Here is a 19,846-nt window from a genome sequence, read left to right as displayed (position 1 = left end):
CGCTTTAGGGCCGGGCCACTCCTTCTGCCACGTCTGCATTTCGGGAACCGCGCATGCGCCACTTTCATCTTCCTATCATGGCCGCCGCCTGGGCGCCTCTGCTGAGTCGTATGTATTTCCCTCCTGACATTTTTTTTCAGATGTTCCGGTCACTTTATGGCCTCACCAACAGAGATGAGATTAAAAACAATTTGTCAAACTATCTTTAATAATGCCCCATCACTCTGCCTGTGACATATTAGTGACCTCTGAGCTTGTAGTCACTTCCTGCTGACCCCTGACCCCGTTGATTTCCGTCTGCTGGGTTGATCTCACCCGTGGCCTTTGCTGGTCATGAGATTTGCGGAACGTGTGGTGGTGGTAAAGGGCCACAACTGGTGTCAACGTGCATGTAGGGGTCTGAGGTCTGGCTCTACAGTTTGTAAAATGGAAATAATAATGCCCGTGTAAGAATTTGAGAGGATGAAATTAGGCCACGTAGGCCGCTTGGCATCATAGTAAGCACTCAGTAAAGGTCAATTGTTATTAACCATTTTTATACAGCGCCTTCGTTTAGGTGCAGAGCTTTATCAGAGCCAAAAGGTCTCTGCTCTCTATTGGAAGAGTTACAATTCTTGCAGTAATTATTATTACCTCGTTTAATGGCGAAGTAATTATAGCTAACAATGGTAGGATTGCTTTTTCGTATATATGACCTCATTTGAACTTTTCAGTACTATTTATTGATTTAGTAATTTTTCAAGCACTGCTGTTGAAACTGCCTTTGCAAAATTACAACTGAGGAAATTATGATAGTGGAAGAAATCAGACCTAACCGACTCCATCTTGCTTCTAACCTTTAAGCTGTCCTTATTCATTCCTGGGTGTAGTGGAACTAACTTTGGGAGGAATTCAGTTTATGGTTTGACTCTGAAACAAATTGATAATAGCCCCTTCCCGAAAAGACCCCCTTCTTGCCTGGGGACCAGTCTGCCTTTACAGAACTAACAAATTAGCTACAAGATTACAAATTACAGTTTAGGGGTCATGCAGCCTCTGGCTCCAAGAGTCTGAACTTCCCCAAATTGCTCTTAGGAATAACATCACTATTGTAAAACCTAAGATTAGTGCTTGAGATATTTTGCAGACCCTGCACTCGTTGGATCAGCTGACACCACCTAGACCGGTAACCTGGCTCAATCAGTTCTGCCATCCCACCCAGGAACAGAAAACAGCAAGAAAACCTCACTTCGACTCCTTATGATTCCATCTTCAACCTGACCAATCAGCACGCCCCATTCACAAGCTCCTACTCACCAAATTATCTTTAAGAACTCTGATCCTCGAATGCCCAGGGAGACTAATTTGGTAATAATAAAACTCTGGTCTCCCACACAGCTGGCTCTGCGTGAATTACTCTTTGTCCACTGAAATTCCCTGGTCTTGATAAATCGGCTCTGTCGAGGCAGCAGGCAGGGTGAACCCACTGAGCGCTTACATTGTGTGCCAAGCCATGTTCTTGGTTCTGGAAATACAGCAGTGAACAAAAGTGTTTGTTCTCATATTATTGACAGTAAATATCAGTTATTCTGAGGCACAGAGTGGTTTATTCACTGAAAAATTTGCACTTTAGGCTGTGCTAGAAACTATATATTAGGCATTAAGCTACACTAAACAGGTAGATTGTTCTGTCCTCTGTTGTTTTGAGACAGAGTCTTGCTCTGTCTCCAGGCTGGAGTGAGTGCAGTGGCCCAATCTTGGCTCACTGCAACCTCTGCCTCCTAGGTTCAAGTGATTCTCATGCCTCAGCCTCCCGAGTAGCTGGGATTACAGACACGCACCACCACCCCAGCTAATTTTTGTATTTTTAGTATAGACAGGGTTTCACCATGTTGGCCAGGATGGTCTCGATCTCCTGACCTCGTGATCCACCCGCCTCAGCCTCCCAAAGTGCTGGGATTACAGGCATGAGCCACCATACCCCGCCTGTTGGTTTGTTTTAGAGACGGTTTTGCTCTCTTGCTCAGGCTGGGCTCAAGTGGTCCTCCTACCTCAGCAGGAGTAGCTGGGTAGTTGAGTAGCTGGGGCTACAGGTATGTACCACCACATCTGGCTAATTTTTTGTAGAGATTAGGTCTCCCTGCCGGGCGCAGTGGCTCAAGCCTGTAATCCCAGCACTTTGGGAGGCTGAGGCGGGTGGATCACGAGGTCAGGAGATCGAGACCATCCTGGCTAACATGGTGAAACCCCGTCTCTACTAAAAATACAAAAAACTAGCCGGGCGTGGTGGCGGGTGCCTGTAGTCCCAGCTACTCGGAGGCTGAGGCGGGAGAATGGCGTGAACCCGGGAGGCGGAGCTTGCAGTGAGCCGAGATCGCGCCACTGCACTCCGGCCTGGGCGACACAGCGAGACTCCGTCTCAAAAAAAAAAAGAGATAGGTCTCCCTGTGTTGCCCGGGATGGTCTCAAATTCCTCCCACCTTAGCCTTCCAAATTGCTGAGATTAGAGGTGTGAAGCCACCACACCTGACCTATCAGTTTTTAGTCAATGATTCTCAAAGTGTGATCCTCGGATCAGCAGTATCAGTATCACCTGGAAACTTGCTTGAAATGCAAATTTCAGACCCACTTTGCGTAGATAAGAGCCAGAAATTCTGGAGGTGGGGCCCAGCAAGCTATGGTTTAAGGCCCTCCAGGTGATTCCATTGCTGATTGAGAACCACTAGTCTAGATGAATAATTTGCCAAATTCAACTAACATATGTTGAGCACCTGATCTAAACTGGGTCCTCTGCTAAGCATTTTCACATGATTCATCCCACTTGACTCATCAATATAGGAAAGTATCCTCTGTCTTGCTTAAGGTTGCACCCCTAGGGCCGGGCATGGTTGCTCATGCCTGTAATCCCAGCACTTTGGGAGTCCGAGACAGACGGATCACCTGAAGTCAGGAGTTTGAGACCAGCCTGGCCAACCCTGTCTCTTCCAAAAATACAAAATAGCTGGATGTGGTGGCGCATGCCTATAATCCCGACTACTGAGGAGGCTGAGGCAGGAGAACCACTTGAACCCAGGGGACGGAGGTTGCAGTGAACCAAGATTGCACCACTGCATTCCAGCTTGGGACACAGAGCAAGACTCCGTCTTAAAAAAAGGTTGCACCGGCCGGGCGCGGTGGCTCAAGCCTGTAATCCCAGCACTTTGGGAGGCCGAGACGGGCGGATCATGAGGTCAGGAGATCGAGACCATCCTGGCTAACACAGTGAAACCCCGTCTCTACTAAAAAATACAAAAAACTAGCCGGGCGAGGTGGCGGGCGCCTGTAGTCCCAGCTACTCAGGAGGCTGAGGCAGGAGAATGGCGCAAACCCGGGAGGCAGAGCTTGCAGTGAGCTGAGATCCGGCCACTGCACTCCAGCCCAGGCGACAGCGCGAGACTCCGTCTCAAAAAAAAAAAAAAAAGGTTGCACCCCTAGTAAGTGGTAGATCCTAGCTTCAGTTTCTTTCTTCCCCCTCCCCCCACCTGTTGTTTTTCCATTTGAGACAGGGTCTCTGTCACCCAGGCTGGAGTGCAGTGGCACAATCTTCAACCTCTGCCTCCCAGGCTCAAGTGATCCTCCCTGCTCAGTGTCCCTAGTAGCTGGGACTACAGGCATGTGCCACCACACTTAGCTAGCTAAGTTTTGTATTTTTTGTAGAGGCAGGGTGTCACCATGTTACCCAGGCTGGTCTCAAACTCCTGGGCTCAAGCGATCTGCCCGCCTCGGCCTTCCGAAGTGCTAGGATTGCAGGCATAAGCCACCACACCCAGCTCGGTACCATAGTTTCTTGAGGATAGAGACTAATGTGTTGCAATTTATTGGTTTCTATATCTGCACTCAGTGGTTCTCAACCTTGGTTGCATATTAGAATCATCTGCGGTGCTTTTTATTTTTATTTTCATTTTTGAGACAGAGTTTCGCTCTTGTTGCCCAGGCTGGAGTGCAATGGTGTGATCTCAGCTCACTGCAACCTCTCCCTCACGCGTTCAAGCGATTCCCCAGCCTCCCAAGTATCTGGGATTACAGGCATGTGCCACCATGCCTGACTAATTTTTTTTTTTTTTTTTTTTTTTTTTTTTTGAGACTGAGTCTGGCTCCTGTGCGCCCAGGCTGGAGGTCACGGTGGCGGATCTCCAGCTCACCCAAGCTCCATGCCTCCGGGTTCCGCGCCATTCTCCTGCCTCCGGCTCCCGAGTAGCTGGGACCACGGCCGCCCGCCCCGCCAGCTAGTTTTTTGTGTATTTTTTAGTAGAGGCGGGGTTTCACCTTGTTAGCCAGGATGGTCCTGGAGTCCTCCTGACCTGCATTGATCCAGCCCGTCACCATTGCCTCCCAAAGAGTCACTGGGATTACAGGCTTGAGCCACGCCCGGCCTGCCTGGCTATTTTGTATTTTGAGTAGAGATGGAGTTTCACCTTGCAGGCGGGTTGGTCTCAGAGCTCCTGACCTCCAGATTTGTGATCTACCTGCCTCAGCTCCCAAATATCTGGGATTACAGGCATGTGCCACCATGCCTGGCTAATTTTGCTGTTTTGAGTAGAGATGGAGTTTCACCTTGTTGGCCAGGTTGGTCTCAAACTCCTGACCTCAGGTGATCCACCTGCCTCAGCCTCCCAAAGTGCTAGGATTACAGACGTGAGCCACTGCACTTGGCCTTGTGGTGCTTTTTAAAATGCCACTACCAGGTACTAGACCAATAAAATCTGTCCCTAAGGATGTGTGTGTGTGTGTAAAACTTCATTGCATCATCATTTAATCCTATATGCTGATATGCTGTCTTTTCTTAGGGACTCAGTAGCTGTAAAAGTTTTCTAGGTGATTTTAATATGCACTGAAGGTTAATTGAAATCCATTGGTATAGCACAATGGCTGACATGTAGCTAACACTCAGTAAATGTGTGAATAGTGAATGAATAGAGAATGAATAGATATTTAAATCCTCTTTTTTTTTTTTTTTTTTTGAGATGAGAGTTTCGCTCTTGTTGCTCAGGCTGGAGTGCAATGGCCCAATCTTGGCTCATCACAACCTCCGCCTCCCAGGTTCAAGCGATTTTCCTGCCTCAGCTTCCCAAGTAGCTGGGATAACAGGCGTGTGCCACCATGCCTGGCTAATTTTTGTATTTTTAGTAGAGACGGGGTTTCTCCATGGTCATCAGGCTGGTCTCAAACTCCCAACCTCAGGTGATCCACCCACCTTGGCCTCCCAACGTGCTGGGATTACAGGCATGAGCCACCGAGCCTGGCCTAGATCCTCTTTTTACTGATGAGGCCAAGTGACTGCCCTGCCTGAGATCACACAGCTACTAAGTGATGGAAGAAGAACCCAACGTCAAGCTGGGCGCAGTGGCTCATGCCTGTAATCCCAGCACTTTGGGATACCAAGGCAGGCAGATCACCTGAGGTCGGGAGTTCGAGACCAGCCTGATCAACATGAATAAACCCCGTCTCTACTAAAAATACAAAAATTAGCCAGGCGTGGTGGCGGGTGCCTGTAGTGTCAACTACTTGGGAGGCTGAGACAGGAGAATCGCTTGAACCTGGGAGGTGGAGGTAGCAGTGAGCTGAGACCTTACCATTGCACTCCAGTGTGGGCAACAAGAGCAAAACTCTGTCTAAAAAAAAAAAAAAGGCCAGGCACAGTGGCTTACACCTGTAATCCCAGCACTTTGGGAAGCCAAGGTGGGTGGATCACGAGATCAGGGGTTCGAGACCAGCCTGGCTAACATGGTGAAACCCCATCTCTACTAAAAATACAACAATTAGCTAGCTAAGTGTGGTGGCACATGCCTGTAGTCCCAGCTAGTCAGGAGGCTGAGGCAGGAGAATCATTTGAACCTGGGAAGTGGAGATTGCAGTGAGCCAAGATCTCCATTGCACTCCAGCCTGGGCGTCAGGGTGAGACTCCGTCTCAAAAAAAAAAAAACCAAAAAACCCAAGTTCATTTCTTCTGACCCCAAAATCCCAAGTATTCTCTTCTTGGAGATCTCTTTTTTCTTTCTTCCTTTTTCTTTTTCTTTTTCTTTTTTTTTCTTTTTTTTGGAGACAGGGTCTCACTCTGTCACCCAGGCTAGAGTGCTAGAGTGCAGTGGCAGGATCATGACTCACTGCAGCTTCAACCTCCAGGGCTCAAGCAACCCTCCCATGTCAATCTCCCAAGTAGCTGGGAGTACAGGAGCATGTGACCAGGCAGGCCTGGCTAAATTTTTTTGTAGAAACAGGGTCTCACCATGTTACCCAGGCTGGTCTTGAACTCCTGTGCTCAAGCGATCCACCTGTCTCAGCCTCTCAAAGTGCTGGGATTACAGGCATGAGCTACTGCACCCAGCCCAAGTGTTTCTAGGACACAGAGGCATATACCAAGGCAAACAGTATTTAACATACACTAGGTGGGCAGCTATTTTATGAAACTCTGTAGCCTTTGATAATCACAGTTATAGCACTATAATGTTGTGCCTTGTAACAGAGACATTCTTGTAATGGAAACCTAGAGACAAGTAGAGATTGTATTAACACGGTTTGGTATGTTTACGCACACCTACATACCTTTCCATGACCACGTATGTATTGCAATAGGTAATTTTTTTAATAGTTTTTTAATTAATTAATTTTTTTTTGAGACAGAGTCTCGCTGTGTCACCCAGGAGTGCAGTGGCACGACATTGGCTCACCACAAGCTCCGCCTCCCGGGTTCACGCCATTCTCCTGCCTCTGCCTCCTGAGTAGCCGGGACTACAGGCACCTGCCACCACGCCCGGCTAATTTTTTGCATTTTTAGTAGAGACAGGGTTTCACCATGTTAGCCAGGATGGTCTTCATCTCCTGACCTCGTGATCCGCCCGCCTTGGCTCCCAAAGTGCTGGGATTACAGGCGTGAGCCACCACGCCCGGCCTATAGTTTTGTTTTGTTTTGTTTTGTTTTGTTTTTAACATTTTTTAATAATAAAAAAATAGAGATAGGGCATGTCTCACCATGTTGTCCAGGCTGATCTCAAATTCCTGAACTCAAGAAATCCACCCACCTTGGCCTCCCAAAGTGCTAGGATTATAGGTGTGAGCCACCATGCCTGGCCCAGCATTTTAATTAACAGATAAATTTATATAGCGAGGGTGCATTCTTTCCTGGGATCTTGGAGCAAGCCCAGCCATTCTTTGCCGGCTATGGAATTGAAGCCCCTGCTGCTGCCACTTTGAAATGGTCTTTGGAGGAAAGCAGTTGAGATTAGCCCATGGTCCTATTAGAGAAGGCACAGTTCCTGAAAGGGTGTACATTGGTTATAGAGCCTAGAGAGTTTGTGTTAGTCCTGAATAAAAGGCCCATGCAGGAGAATGGGGAACATGGAGGGCAGAAGTTTGTACTATAATTAGCTCTAGGACTAGCACAGATGGGGGAGGGAGGGGAGTGCAAGCAGCATCTATTTTGAGCACATCTGCGATTGATGGGACACGTGTGCTGGACTGTAATGATCCCAGGGCCAAGTTGCCTGCCTGTGGTGTGTGGTGTGGGGGGGAGGCCTGGGGCAGCAGGAGCAGGACAGCCGGACAGGAAGGCCGGACGGGGTTCGAGCACTTCAACTTCTCTCCCTGAGACACTGTTCCAACTCCGGGGGCCATAGGCCAAGCTGAGTGATGGGTGCTGAGGAGGAGGTGCTGGTCACACTATCAGGGGGAGCCCCCTGGGGCTTCCGACTTCAGGGGGGGGCCGAGCAGAGGAAACCCTTACAGGTGTCTAAGGTAAGGGAGAGCCCCTGAAATGAGGCTTCAGGGAAAGGGAACCCAAGGGTTCCTGGGAAGAGATGTGTGGTGGCATATGGTGGGGTTTGTGGGGGTGGGAGGCTGTGAAGATGGGGTGGGTAGTGGGCAGGGAAGCATGCTCAAGTCTCATGGTGGGAGTAGCATCTGACCACAGGCTTCTTGTGGGGGGTCTATTAGAAAACAGAATTCTTGGTTTTCAGGGAGCAGAGGAAAAAGAAAGACTCTGTTTTAGTTCCCTGCAGCACTGTGGTATCAGAGGCCCAGCTCTGGTCATCCAGTGTTTGTTCTCTTGAGTATGTGCCTCTACTCCAAACTCCAGAAATACAGGGAAGGTTCTAATTTCTCTCTGACTAAACTGATATGTGATGAACTGAAACTGCCTCGCACAGCCTAGCCCAGCCCAGTTCTACCCTGGCTCACCCTGCTCTGCCCATGCCTTCAGTGCTCTTTCCCTAGGTCAGATCCTTTCTCTCACTAGGCAAGACTTTTTTAGGTGCTAGGAGGGTTATGGCAAGATCTGGCTTCACAGACGAAGTCGTTACCCTTTTGGTTTCACCCCACAGGCTCAGTTTTCCGAACTGTAAAAATGTGGATAATAATAGTACTTGTACCTACTTCATGGAACCATTCTAAGGATTAAATGCAATAATACATGTAGCACAGTGCCCAACACTTAGTAAAAACTCAATAAATGGTAGCCACTACTACTGTTATTACTTTGGCATACATACATTTGTGTGTACACATGGCACACATATACCCAAATAATCACAATCTCCCAGAATCCCACTGGACTCCCTCCAACCTGGAGTACTGTTCTAAAATCTTGACGTGTAATGGCACCTGGGGTTCCAAGGCCTAGTAGAGAATTAGCGGCCAATATAGATACTGCCTTTGAAGAAAAAGCTTATGGAGATAACCAACATTCCTTTTCGTTTTTTTTTTTCTTTTTGCCACAGTCTTACTCTATTGCCCAGGCTGGAGTGCAGTGATGTGATCTTGGCTCACTGCAACTTCTGCTTCCTGGGTTCAAGTGATTCTTTTGCCTCAGCCTCCCAAGTATCTGGGACTACATGTGCCCGCCACCACGGCCGGCTGATTTTTGTATTTTTAGTAGAAACAGGGTTTCACCCGTTGGCCAGGCTGGTCTTGAACTCCTGACCTCAAGTGATCCACCCGCCTAGGCCTCCCAAAGTGGCTTACAGGTGTGAGCCACTGCGCCCAGCCAGTAACCACCATTTCTAGTACCTACCCCATGTTGTTCTTCCCAAGCCTCTTTCATTCAGTATGGTGTATTTCTTTCTCCAATCTGTATACTTTCTTCCCTCTAGACAGACCACTTCAACTGCAGCCACTTCCATGCATCTCCCCACCTTTCTTACCCTACAAAGTAAAATCCCCTCCTATGGATCCTTCCTGTCTTTTCCTTTCATTCTATTCCCTTTGGAGCCCTCTCTTACCTACAATGTCTCCTTCAACATCTCAGATTCGAAGACGGAGCCAGGCTGGCAGAGCAGGACTCCGAGAGAAGGACCAGCTCTTGGCAATCAATGGGGTCTCTTGCACCAACCTCTCCCATGCCAGTGCCATGAGCCTCATCGATGCCTCAGGAAATCAGCTTGTCCTCACTGTGCAGCGGTATGGACCTCCCTCCTCTTCTCTTCCCCTAATCCAGGACTCCCATTGCCTGTCTCAGCTCTGTGTCTCACTGGCCTGGCTTTAGCAACTAACAGGTACCTATTTCTGCTCGTGCATTTCTGCTGGAGTGTAGATGGTTTGTGTCTGCCTCCCAGAGGGCTTGAATGTATCTGCAATTAAGGGATGGGGATGTCAGTGGGTATTTGACTGATGGGCCTACTTCAACCCCTGGCCTGTCTCCTCATTACATCTTCCTCTAAGCCTATTTCCACTTACAGCCCTTTAAGCACATTTGCCTCCCAGTTTGTCTTCATATCTTCACTCTTCCCATCTCACCCATTCCAACTGTATGACAGCCTTCTCTCTCCCTTACCTCTTCCCTCTATCCCTTCCAGACCTCTCAAGCTGTCAGTACCTAGCCCATCTCTCAAGCTCTGTCATCTTTCCTATCCAGGGTAGCAGACGAGGGTCCTGTGCAATCTCCATCTCCCCATGAGCTTCAGGTGCTGTCACCCTTATCTCCACTGAGTCCTGAGCCCCCTGGTGCTCCAGTTCCTCAGCCTCTTCAGCCTGGGAGTCTTCGTTCACCTCCTGATAGTGAGGCTTACTACGGAGAGACTGACAGTGATGCTGATGGTCCTGCCGCGCAGGAGAAGCCTCGCCGACCTCGCCGCCGAGGCCCCACAAGGCCCACCCCTCCGGGTGCCCCACCTGATGAGGTCTACCTGTCTGACAGCCCTGCAGAGCCAGTACCTACTATCCCTGGCCCTTCCAGCCAGGGTGACAGCCGTGTGAGCTCCCCGTCTTGGGAGGATGGGGCAGCCCTTCAGCCACCCCCAGCTGAGGCTCTGCTGTTACCCCATGGCCCCCTCCGGCCTGGTCCTCATCTCATCCCTATGGTGGGGCCTGTTCCCCACCCGGTGGCAGAAGATCTTACTACCACCTACACCCAGAAGGCCAAGCAAGCCAGTGAGTGCCTGAATCCCTTTTCCCCAGCCAGGATCCTTCAATCTGAGCCTTAAATCTACCCTTCTATAGCCATACATTCTCCCTACCTTGGGCCCCTTGGATACAGTCTTGGGGACAGGAGGAGAAGAGTATGAGTAGAAGGGGAGCATAATTACTCTCATGACCCCCATTATTTTTGCTGTTTGAACCAATGTGGCAAAAGGGTAAGGTGATTCAGTTCAACCAAGGAACAGGGTAAGTAGGGAAATTGGAAAGAGACACAAATAGATGAAGGGTTTGGTGGTGGTGATAACTGTTATTGTGTGTCATGATGGGGTGAAAGCAGAGTACAGACACAAGACAGGGGAGTATTTAAAAGCAGGTTGAAGGCTGGGCAAGGTGGCTCATACCTGTAATCCCAGCACTCTGGGAGACTGAGGTAGGAGGATAGCATGAACCCAGGAGTTTTTCTTTTTTTTTTTTTTTTTTTTTTTAGATGGGAGTATGGCTCTTGTGCCTAGGCTGGAATGCAATGGCGTGATCTTGGCTCACTGCAACCTCCACCTCCCAGGTTCAAGCAATTCTCCTGCCTCAGCCTCCCGAATAGCTGGGGTTACGGGCACCTGCTACCACACCTGGCTAATTTTTTGTATTTTTAGTAGAGACGGGGTCAGGCTGGTCTCAAACTCCTGACCTCAGGTGATCTGCCTGCCTTGGCCTCCCAAAGTGCTGGGATTACAGGTGTGAGCCACCGCTCCTGGCAGAAGCCAGAAGTTTGAGACCAGTCTGGACGACATCGTGAGTCTTTGTCTCCAATAAAAATTTAAAAATTAGCCAAGCACGGTGGCACATGTCTATGGTCCCAGGTACTTGGGAGGCTGAGGCCGGAGGATTGCTTGAGCCTGGGAGGTTTAGGCTGCAGTGAGCCATGTTTGCACCACTGCACTCCAGCATGAGCAACAGACCAAGACCCTGTCTTAAAAATAAATAAATAGGCCGGGCGCGGTGGCTCAAGCCTGTAATCCTAGCACTTTGGGAGGCCGAGACGGGCGGATCACGAGGTCAGGAGATCGAGACCATCCTGGCTAACACAGTGAAACCCCGTCTCTACTAAAAAATACAAAAAAAATAGCCGGGCGAGGTGGCGGGCGCCTGTAGTCCCAGCTATAGGGAGGCTGAGGCAGGAGAATGGCGTAAACCTGGGAGGCGGAGCTTGCAGTGAGCTGAGATCCGGCCACTGCACTCCAGCCTGGGCGACAGTGCGAGACTCCCTCTCAAAAAAAAAATAAAATAAAATAAAATAAAAATAAAAAATAAATAAATAAATAAATAAATAAGGCCGGGCGTGGTGGCTCAAGCCTGTAATCCTAGCACTTTGGGAGGCCGAGACGGGCGGATCTCGAGTTCAGGAGATCGAGACCATCCTGGCTAACACGGTGAAACCCCGTCTCTACTAAAATACAAAAAAAATTAGCCGGGTGAGGTGGCGGGCGCCTGTACTCCCAGCTACTCGGGAGGCTGAGGCAGGAGAATGGCGTGAACCCGGGAGGCGGGGCTTGCAGTGAGCTGAGATCCGGCCACTGCACTCCAGCCTGGGCAACAGAGCGAGACTCCGTCTCAAAAAAAAAAAAAAAAATAAATAAATAAATAAATAAATAAATAAATAATAAAAATTAATAAATAAAAGTGGGTCAAAGCTACAGGGGTTCTTTTTTTTTCTTTTTCTTTTTTTTTCTTTTTGAGGCAGAGTCTTGCACTGTCACCCAGACTGGAGTGCAATCTTGGCTCACTGCAACCTCTGCCTCCTGGGTTCAGGCGATTCTCCTGCCTCAGCCTCCCGAGTAGCTGGGATTAAAGGTGCCTGCCACCATGCCTGGCTAATTTTTTGTATTTTTAGTAGAGACGGGGTTTCACTATGTTGGCCAGGCTGGTCTTGAACTCCTGACCTCGTGATCCACCTGCCTCAGCCTCCCAAAGTGCTGGGATTACAGGCATGAGCCACCGCCCCGCCAAGGGGTTCTTTCTAGTGTTAATTGCAGGTACCTTTGACATTTGCAAGTTCCGTTAGGATTCCTGGGGACTGAGAGGCTATGGGACGATCATGAGATCCCGGGGAAGTGGCAGAGGGAGGGAGCTTTGGCTTTGGCTCCTTATCTCAGGCAAGAATGTTGGCCTGGGCAGAAAAAGCCCATTCCACTTATCTCAGGCTCTTTGCTATTTTTGATGTGAGCGACAGAACAAGGTCTAAGGGTAAACTTTCTCCCTACTCTATGCCTCCTGTGCCTTTCCCACAGAGACCGTTCTTGTTACCTCCGAAATCTCAGGATTCCCCCTCTAGTTATATTTCTTTCCTTTCCTCCACCATTTTGATTCCTGATCCTTAGAACTTTGTATCTCTCAGTTTGGAGTGGAGGCTAAGGACATGAGAGTTGAGAGTCTGACATCCCTGAGTGTCCAATATCCTAGGAATTCCAGATGTGTGCCTAGGATCCCATGCTTTCCTCAATTCTCCACTTATCTCCCCCTCCCTTCCCATAATGCTGGATGAGACTGTAGCTACTGGCTCAGAGGTATTTTTAGTCAAGCAGACCTCATTGTCTGCTGGGGTGGGGTTGGGGGAAGGGAAAGCAGGTGCCCACGTCCATCACACCGGCACTTGTGGGGCAGCCCAGAGAAGGGAGAGGGCCAGGTTCCAAAAATAGCACAGTGAGCTCATTCAGCTGCCAGCTCTGGGGACAAGACAAAGGGGCTTTAAAAGGCGTGGGGGGTGGCTCAAGCTGGTCCTGCTCCAGCCAACACTGCCTTTCTCAGCATGGAGACCTTTGAGCCCATCAGCCAAGAGCCCCTCAGCCAAGTCAGCTACGACAAAGCCCCAGACCCAGTTCCTGAGCTCCAAGACTCATTCTATGCAGGTACTACCCTCCCATATCTATGAGAGTCTGGGGTCTAGAATGGAGGGGAAGATGTCAACAGTTTAGGAAGGGCAGTCTTTGGGAAAGGTCTTACTCTCTTGTTCCTTCCTTTTTGCTGTCCTCTTCCTCCTTTTCTCAGGAGAGTTTCACTGACCCTTTCTCAGTGATGCTATGATCACATGTCAAAGGGGTTTGTGACCACAAGAGCTGTAGAAAACTCATGGGAACAGAGTGTGTATGAGTACATTATGAATATATGAAGGCATGTATGTGTGAGTCGTGGGACAAGATATGTGTGAACAAGAAAGTATCCATATAAAGAAAGTATAGTGTCAAGAAGGCTTTAATAGTAATGGTTATAGTGGGCCTTCACACTGTGTTAAGTGCTAAATTTACTATATTATCTCAGTTAATCCTTATAGCAATCCTATGAGGTAGCCATTGTCTACCCTCGTTTACAGATGAGGAAACCGAACTTTAATGAGGTGAGGTAACTCTCCCAAGAACCAAAACCCTGAACTGAACTCTGACTCCAGGGCCTGTTGTCTCATCCACAGCACTATTCTGAGGTATAAACGCTGGGATGACAGGAATGACACAAATGAAAAAAATTCCATCTACTTTCCACTCAAGGTACCACGCTCATTACAAAGGAGCTCATTACAAAGGAGCGTGGTACCTTGAGTGGAAAGTAGATGGAATTTCAATAATTTTTCAGGAGGAACTGGGGACCATAGACCAGAGAGTATCCATGTGCAAGGTGGGGTCCTCGCAGCAGGGCAGCCTCTCCCATTTCCTGGCCCCACCTACCCAGGCCCCACATGGCATGGAAAGCCCTGCCCTGGTTCCCTTTAGCACATTGTCCTTGTGTGCCTGGATGGCAGTGGCTGCCTGAGCTCTCTACGTAGAGACAGTTCTGACCCCCAAAGAAGCCCACCCCACTACCATCCCCAGCTTGGGGGAAATAATATATTTAGCTGGTGACCTTGAGGTATCCTAAAGATTTGGAGTGTTGCCTTGGAGAACATTACCCTGACTTCTCCTGCGTCTTGGATGGAGACTACCCCTGACTGTGAGTAGCAGAGGTGTGAAGCCCAGACGACTGCCTTGGCAGCTGGAAGGCCGAGATAAACTTTAGAATTCTGTCTACACTGTTAGTAACAGGGTTTCTGCAGGGAGGTCTCTGGGATGAAGGGCCACCTAGAGCATGTAGGTGTGTGAATGTATTTGAGTGATGGTGTTTTTACATGGACACGTGTATTTACATATATGTATGTGAATGGAGCTGTATGTAAGCTGGGGCATATGTGAATGAGAGAGAAAATAGGAGAAAGTACGCCTACAGTTGACTTTCACTAGACGGCTATTCTTGTTGAAGTGTTGTGTGGTAGGAGTTATTTCTGTGAATGTGTATGATGTGGATTGCATGAGGGGGGTGGAATTGTGAATGAAGATCCTCATTGCTAAGGGTTCTTTGTGTCCATATCATAGGGGTAAGGGGTAGCGGAGAGGATGAGTCGTAAGCTTCATGAGAAGCCTCCTAACATGGTCCCTATGGTGGGTGGAAAGTGTTCCTTCTCATCTTTCCTCTCCCTGGGACCTGCTTCTCTCCCTGTCTGCCATGGAGAGTGACACATCTTTCTCCTCCCCTTCCCATTGCCAGTCAGGAATGGGAGGTAGGTGAGGAATGTGTGTGGGGTGGATAAGAGCACATCTCTTGGAAGATAGGAGCAGAATAGCAGTAAGATGGGATGGAAGGGCTGTGGTCAGAGCAGTGTCAGGGCAGTCAACTGGACTTTGCCTTATCTTTAACTGTCCTTGGTTTCACCTTTCACCCTCCACTCTGCCCCTAAGTCAGAGGACTTTGTCACAGGGGACATTGTGGGTCGGGCCAGTGCAAGAGGGAGCTTGCTGGGATGGGAGGTGAAAGCCTTGGGGAACAGGACTAGAAGAGGCTGGGAAGACCCATTGACCATTTTACTTCTTGGCCTCCCCAGAACTGCAACGTGCAGAGAGCCTCCAAGAGAAAAGCATAAAAGAGGCCAAGACCAAATGCAGGACAATTGCGTCCCTGCTCACTGCAGCCCCCAACCCCCACTCCAAAGGGGTGCTTATGTTTAAGAAACGGCGGCAGAGAGCCAAGAAGTACACTCTGGTGAGCTTCGGGGCTGCTGCTGGGACCGGCGCTGAGGAGGAGGAGGACGGCGTTCCCCCCACGAGTGAGTCAGAGCTGGACGAAGAAGCCTTCTCCGACGCCCGCAGCCTCACCAATCAGTCTGACTGGGACAGTCCCTATCTGGACATGGAGCTTGCCAGGGCGGGCTCAAGAGCATCAGAGGGCCAGGGCTCTGGGCTGGGAGGGCAGCTGAGTGAGGTCTCTGGGCGAGGGGTGCAGCTCTTTGAACAGCAGCGCCAGCGCACTGACTCCAGCACCCAGGAACTGGTGCGGGCCGAACCAGCAACCATGCTCAACGGGGAGGGCCTGCAGTCACCACCTCGGGCCCAGAGTGCTCCCCCAGAGGCGGCTGTGCTCCCACCCAGCCCCTTGCCGGCCCCTGTAGCCAGCCCCAGACCCTTCCAACCAGGTGGTGGAGCCCCGACCCCAACTCCAAACATCTTTAACCGGTCAGCTAGGCCCTTTACCCCGGGCCTACAAGGGCAGCGGCCAACTACCACCTCGGTTATTTTCCGGCCTTTAGCCCCCAGGAGGGCCAACGACAGCCTGGGGGGCCTCAGCCCCGCCCCACCCCCCTTCTTGTCTTCTCCGCAGGGGCCCACCCCTCTGCCCAGCTTCACGTCAGGGGTTCCCAGTCACGCACCAGTCTCTGGTTCCCCCAGCGCCTCACGCTCCTCGGGCCCTGTGACAGCCACCAGCTCCCTGTACATCCCAGCCCCCAGTCGGCCTGTCACTCCAGGCGGAACCCCAGAGCCCCCCGCTCCTCCTAGCGCAGCTGCCATGACCTCCACAGCTTCTATCTTCCTATCTGCGCCTTTGCGACCCTCTGTGCGCCCAGAGATGCCTGCCCCAGGCCCAGGGGCTCCTGAGCCCCCCAGCGCTCGGGAGCAGCGCATCTCTGTGCCAGCTGCCCGCACGGGTATCCTGCAGGAGGCCCGGCGCCGGGGGACCCGGAAGCAGATGTTCCGGCCGGGAAAGGAGGAGACGAAGAACTCGCCCAACCCCGAGCTGCTATCGCTGGTACAGAACCTGGATGAAAAGCCCCGGGCCGGGGGTGCAGAATCTGGTCCTGAGGAGGATGCTCTGAGCCTCGGGGCTGAAGCCTGCAACTTCATGCAGCCAGTAGGGGCCAAGAGTTACAAGACCCTGCCTCCCGTGACACCTAAGACCCCTCCTCCAATGGCTCCCAAGACCCCGCCCCCTATGACTCCTAAGACTCCACCCCCAGTGGCTCCTAAGCCCCCATCTCGAGGGCTCCTTGATGGGCTCGTGAATGGGGCAGTCTCTTCAGCTGTAATCCCTGAGCCACCAAGGCTGCAGGGCAGGGGTGGGGAGCTATTTGCTAAGCGGCAGAGCCGTGCGGACAGGTATGTGGTGGAAGGTACACCTGGTCCTGGTCTTGGCCCTCGGCCTAGAAGTCCTTCTCCTACCCCGTCTCTGCCCCCGTCCTGGAAATATTCACCCAACATCCGTGCCCCACCTCCTATTGCTTACAACCCACTGCTCTCTCCCTTTTTCCCCCAGGCGGCCCGAACTCTCCCTAAGGCCCAATCCCAGGGGCCTCGGGCAACACCCAAGCAGGGCATCAAGGCTCTAGATTTTATGCGGCATCAGCCCTATCAACTTAAAACTGCCATGTTCTGTTTTGATGAGGTTCCCCCGACTCCTGGCCCTACCGCCTCAGGGCCCCCCAAAACTGCCCGAGTCCAGGAGATTCGCCGGTTTTCCACTCCGGCGCCCCAGCCCACTGCAGAACCCCTGGTTCCCACTGTGCTTGCCCCGCGAGCAGCCACTACACTGGATGAGCCCATCTGGAGAACAGAGCTGGCCTCAGCCCCTGTTCCTAGCCCAGCCCCTCCTCCAGAGTCTCCCAGGGGCCTTGGGGCTTCTCCCAGCTCCTGTGGTTTCCAGGTAGCCAGGCCCCGATTCTCAGCCACCAGAACAGGATTGCAGGCTCACGTGTGGAGGCCTGGGGCAGGGCACCAGTGAGCAGGCACAGGTCCCAGGACCAAGGAGAGGTGGAACATCCAGTTCCTAAAGTTGCTTCTCCTACCCTATCCCACCCCCTGTCACTGGCATCTGGAAGCTAAATTGCCTCATGCCAGAGATAGTTTCCAAGTTGATGTCCCCGTCCCCCACCTTCCTCCTCACTCTCTACCTCCCTGCCGCTTTCCAACCAACTATGTCTGCTTTGGTATCTTTGCCTCTCTTTGTCTCTGCATTTCCTTGCCTGGATCTCTGTCTTTATTTCCAGGCTTCTCCACCCGTATTCCTCCACAGATCTCTCTTCCTTGACATTTGTGCTTTTCTCCGTGGGCCCCATTTTAATGTTCAGTGAGAAGTAAACAGAGCAGAAGTGACCACTGGGACCTTAAGCAAGAAGCTCACCACCAGGCACATAGCAAAGGGACTGAACTGACCGTTGTTTGCCCTAAGCCACCCTCACCCCCCACTCTGCTTTCCCAAGCTTGGCTGGCATATACCTAGGCCTGTGTGTGTGTGCGCGCACAGATGTGCTCTTCCGTCTGAGGCATGAGTAAGAGAGGAGGTCAAAATAAAGACCCAATCTGAGTCTTATTGTTGTACTGATAGAAGGGTCAGATATCCCCACATGGAGTTGAGTGGGAGAAAGAGATTCGCTAGAGAATAACTCCTTAGAGACCAATGTCTGTAGCAGGTGTCCAGCATCTTGTGAAAGTTATGGAGCATGAAAAGACTGAAGGGCCAGGAAAGTTTGCATGGGCTGAGTTATATCAGCTAGACCAGGAATAGAACAAATAATTCTATTCCTCAGGATTTCAGAAAGTTAGCAACTTGAGAGGCCAGTGCTGAGCAAACCAGTACCCAGGAAATGAAAAAAAAGAAAATTCCCTATGAGAATGAACAGATCATTGGCTTCATTGCCTCATGAGCTTGAGAGAAAGGAGAAGAGAGTCAGAGTGTGGAGAGTGAGGCTGAAACCAGAAGCATGGCAGAAATGAGTTTAAATGATTGAGCCACAGACAGAAGTATGGTGAGGGACAATGCCATATTGGGAAAAAGTAAAGTTGGGTAACAAGAAACCAACTGTGTGTGAGAAGGGAATTGGAAAAAAAATTTGAGGGAGAAGAATGTATTTGTTAGAATGGAAGGGGATAATGGCAGAAGGGAGGTGTGAGGGTGTGTGCTGAGTGTTGGAAGAACAGTTGGTGTCTGTGTGACTTTCCTTGAGTCTGTCCTTCAGTGTGTCTTCTACAGCTTGCCATGACTACCTGGGAAAGAGCAGAGAAACACCCAGAAACCTCTTTTCAGTACCACCCCATCCCTCAAAACCCCAGCTCTTGCTTCTTTTCAGCTTCAGGTCCTGATCTCTGATCTTAGAGGAGTGTGGACTCCCTTCTCACCAAGACCACCATCAGCTACGTTTGCCGTTTAATCTGGAAAGTGATAATTTTCCTTTGCTTGTTGGGTGTGAGTCACAATACTTTGGTTTGTGCACAAGAATAAATTTATGCCCCATACCTTCTGTTGCTGTTATCTTCTAGTTTTATACCTAAATCCTGATCTCTCCTTGATCTTCTTTTTTTTTTTTTTTTTTTTGAGACGGAGTCTCGCTCTGCCGCCCAGGCTGGAGTGCAGTGGCCGGATCTCAGCTCACTGCAAGCTCCGCCTCCCGGGTTCACGCCATTCTCCTGCCTCAGCCTCCCGAGTAGTTGGGACTACAGGCACCCGCCACCGCGCCCGGCTAGTTTTTTGTATTTTTTAGTAGAGACGGGGTTTCACCGTGTTAGCCAGGATGGTCTCGATCTCCTGACCTCGTGATCCGCCCGTCTCGGCCTCCCAAAGTGCTGGGATTACAGGCTTGAGCCACCACGCCCGGCCTCCTTGATCTTCTTTAACCCATTCCCCGATCTGATTTCTGAACTGTCTCTATTCCTGTCCTCCCATTTTTCACCCTTTTGCCCTTTGTTCCCAGTTCTTTTGCTCTTTTCTACCAATTCTGTCCTGCTCTGATTTAGCCACCTCCATCACTCTTCTTGGTTCCCTCTCCCCATAGTCTTCATCCAAGTTCTCCCCTTTCCTTCCCTTGCCTCATGCTTTCTAGGCAAGGCCTCAGTTCACAAAACTCAGAGAAGTTGGAAAGGCCCTCTGAGCCCTTTGCCGTCAATATTTCCTTGCTCCTTAGAGGAAGCAACCATATTAAACAGTCTCTGGGAATTAAATGGAGAGAAAGCAACAGCTGGAGGGGAACGCGGGATGGGAGAGGGAAGAAGAAAGGTGAATTGAGACTGCTAAAGAAGGGAGGGCATTAGAGGTAGGTGAGAATTAAAGACTTCAGAGAAGGAAAGTGCCATTGCTCCTATTCTGCCAGCAGAGGGCATGTTTGTGCCAATAATCAGACCCAGGCTGCAGACTCTCCCAA

General features: G+C 50.5%; 1 protein-coding gene across 3 annotated transcripts; it reads left to right on the top strand.

Annotated features, from left to right (window-relative positions):
* Positions 1 to 30: 30 nt before the first annotated feature.
* On the top strand, positions 31 to 18,949 carry SYNPO2L (synaptopodin 2 like). 3 transcript variants are annotated; one of them, XM_009214666.2, is made up of 4 exons: positions 31 to 108; positions 9,257 to 9,408; positions 9,863 to 10,377; positions 15,266 to 18,949. In XM_009214666.2, exons 2-4 carry the CDS (start codon positions 9,359 to 9,361, stop codon positions 17,431 to 17,433), a joined length of 2,733 nt encoding a protein of 910 aa, XP_009212930.1. In that variant the 5' UTR covers positions 31 to 108; positions 9,257 to 9,358; the 3' UTR covers positions 17,434 to 18,949. The 3 variants fall into 3 exon arrangements, with proteins under 3 accessions (XP_009212930.1, XP_003903811.1, XP_009212931.1); XM_003903762.5 differs by lacking the exon at positions 31 to 108 and adding an exon at positions 7,063 to 7,749; XM_009214667.4 differs by lacking the exons at positions 31 to 108; positions 9,257 to 9,408; positions 9,863 to 10,377 and adding an exon at positions 12,302 to 13,268.
* Positions 18,950 to 19,846: the final 897 nt, after the last annotated feature.

The sequence above is a fragment of the Papio anubis genome, chromosome 11 (assembly GCF_008728515.1).
Source record: "Papio anubis isolate 15944 chromosome 11, Panubis1.0, whole genome shotgun sequence".
Taxonomy (NCBI): domain Eukaryota; kingdom Metazoa; phylum Chordata; class Mammalia; order Primates; family Cercopithecidae; genus Papio; species Papio anubis.
This window is presented reverse-complemented; position numbering and strand designations above follow the sequence as displayed.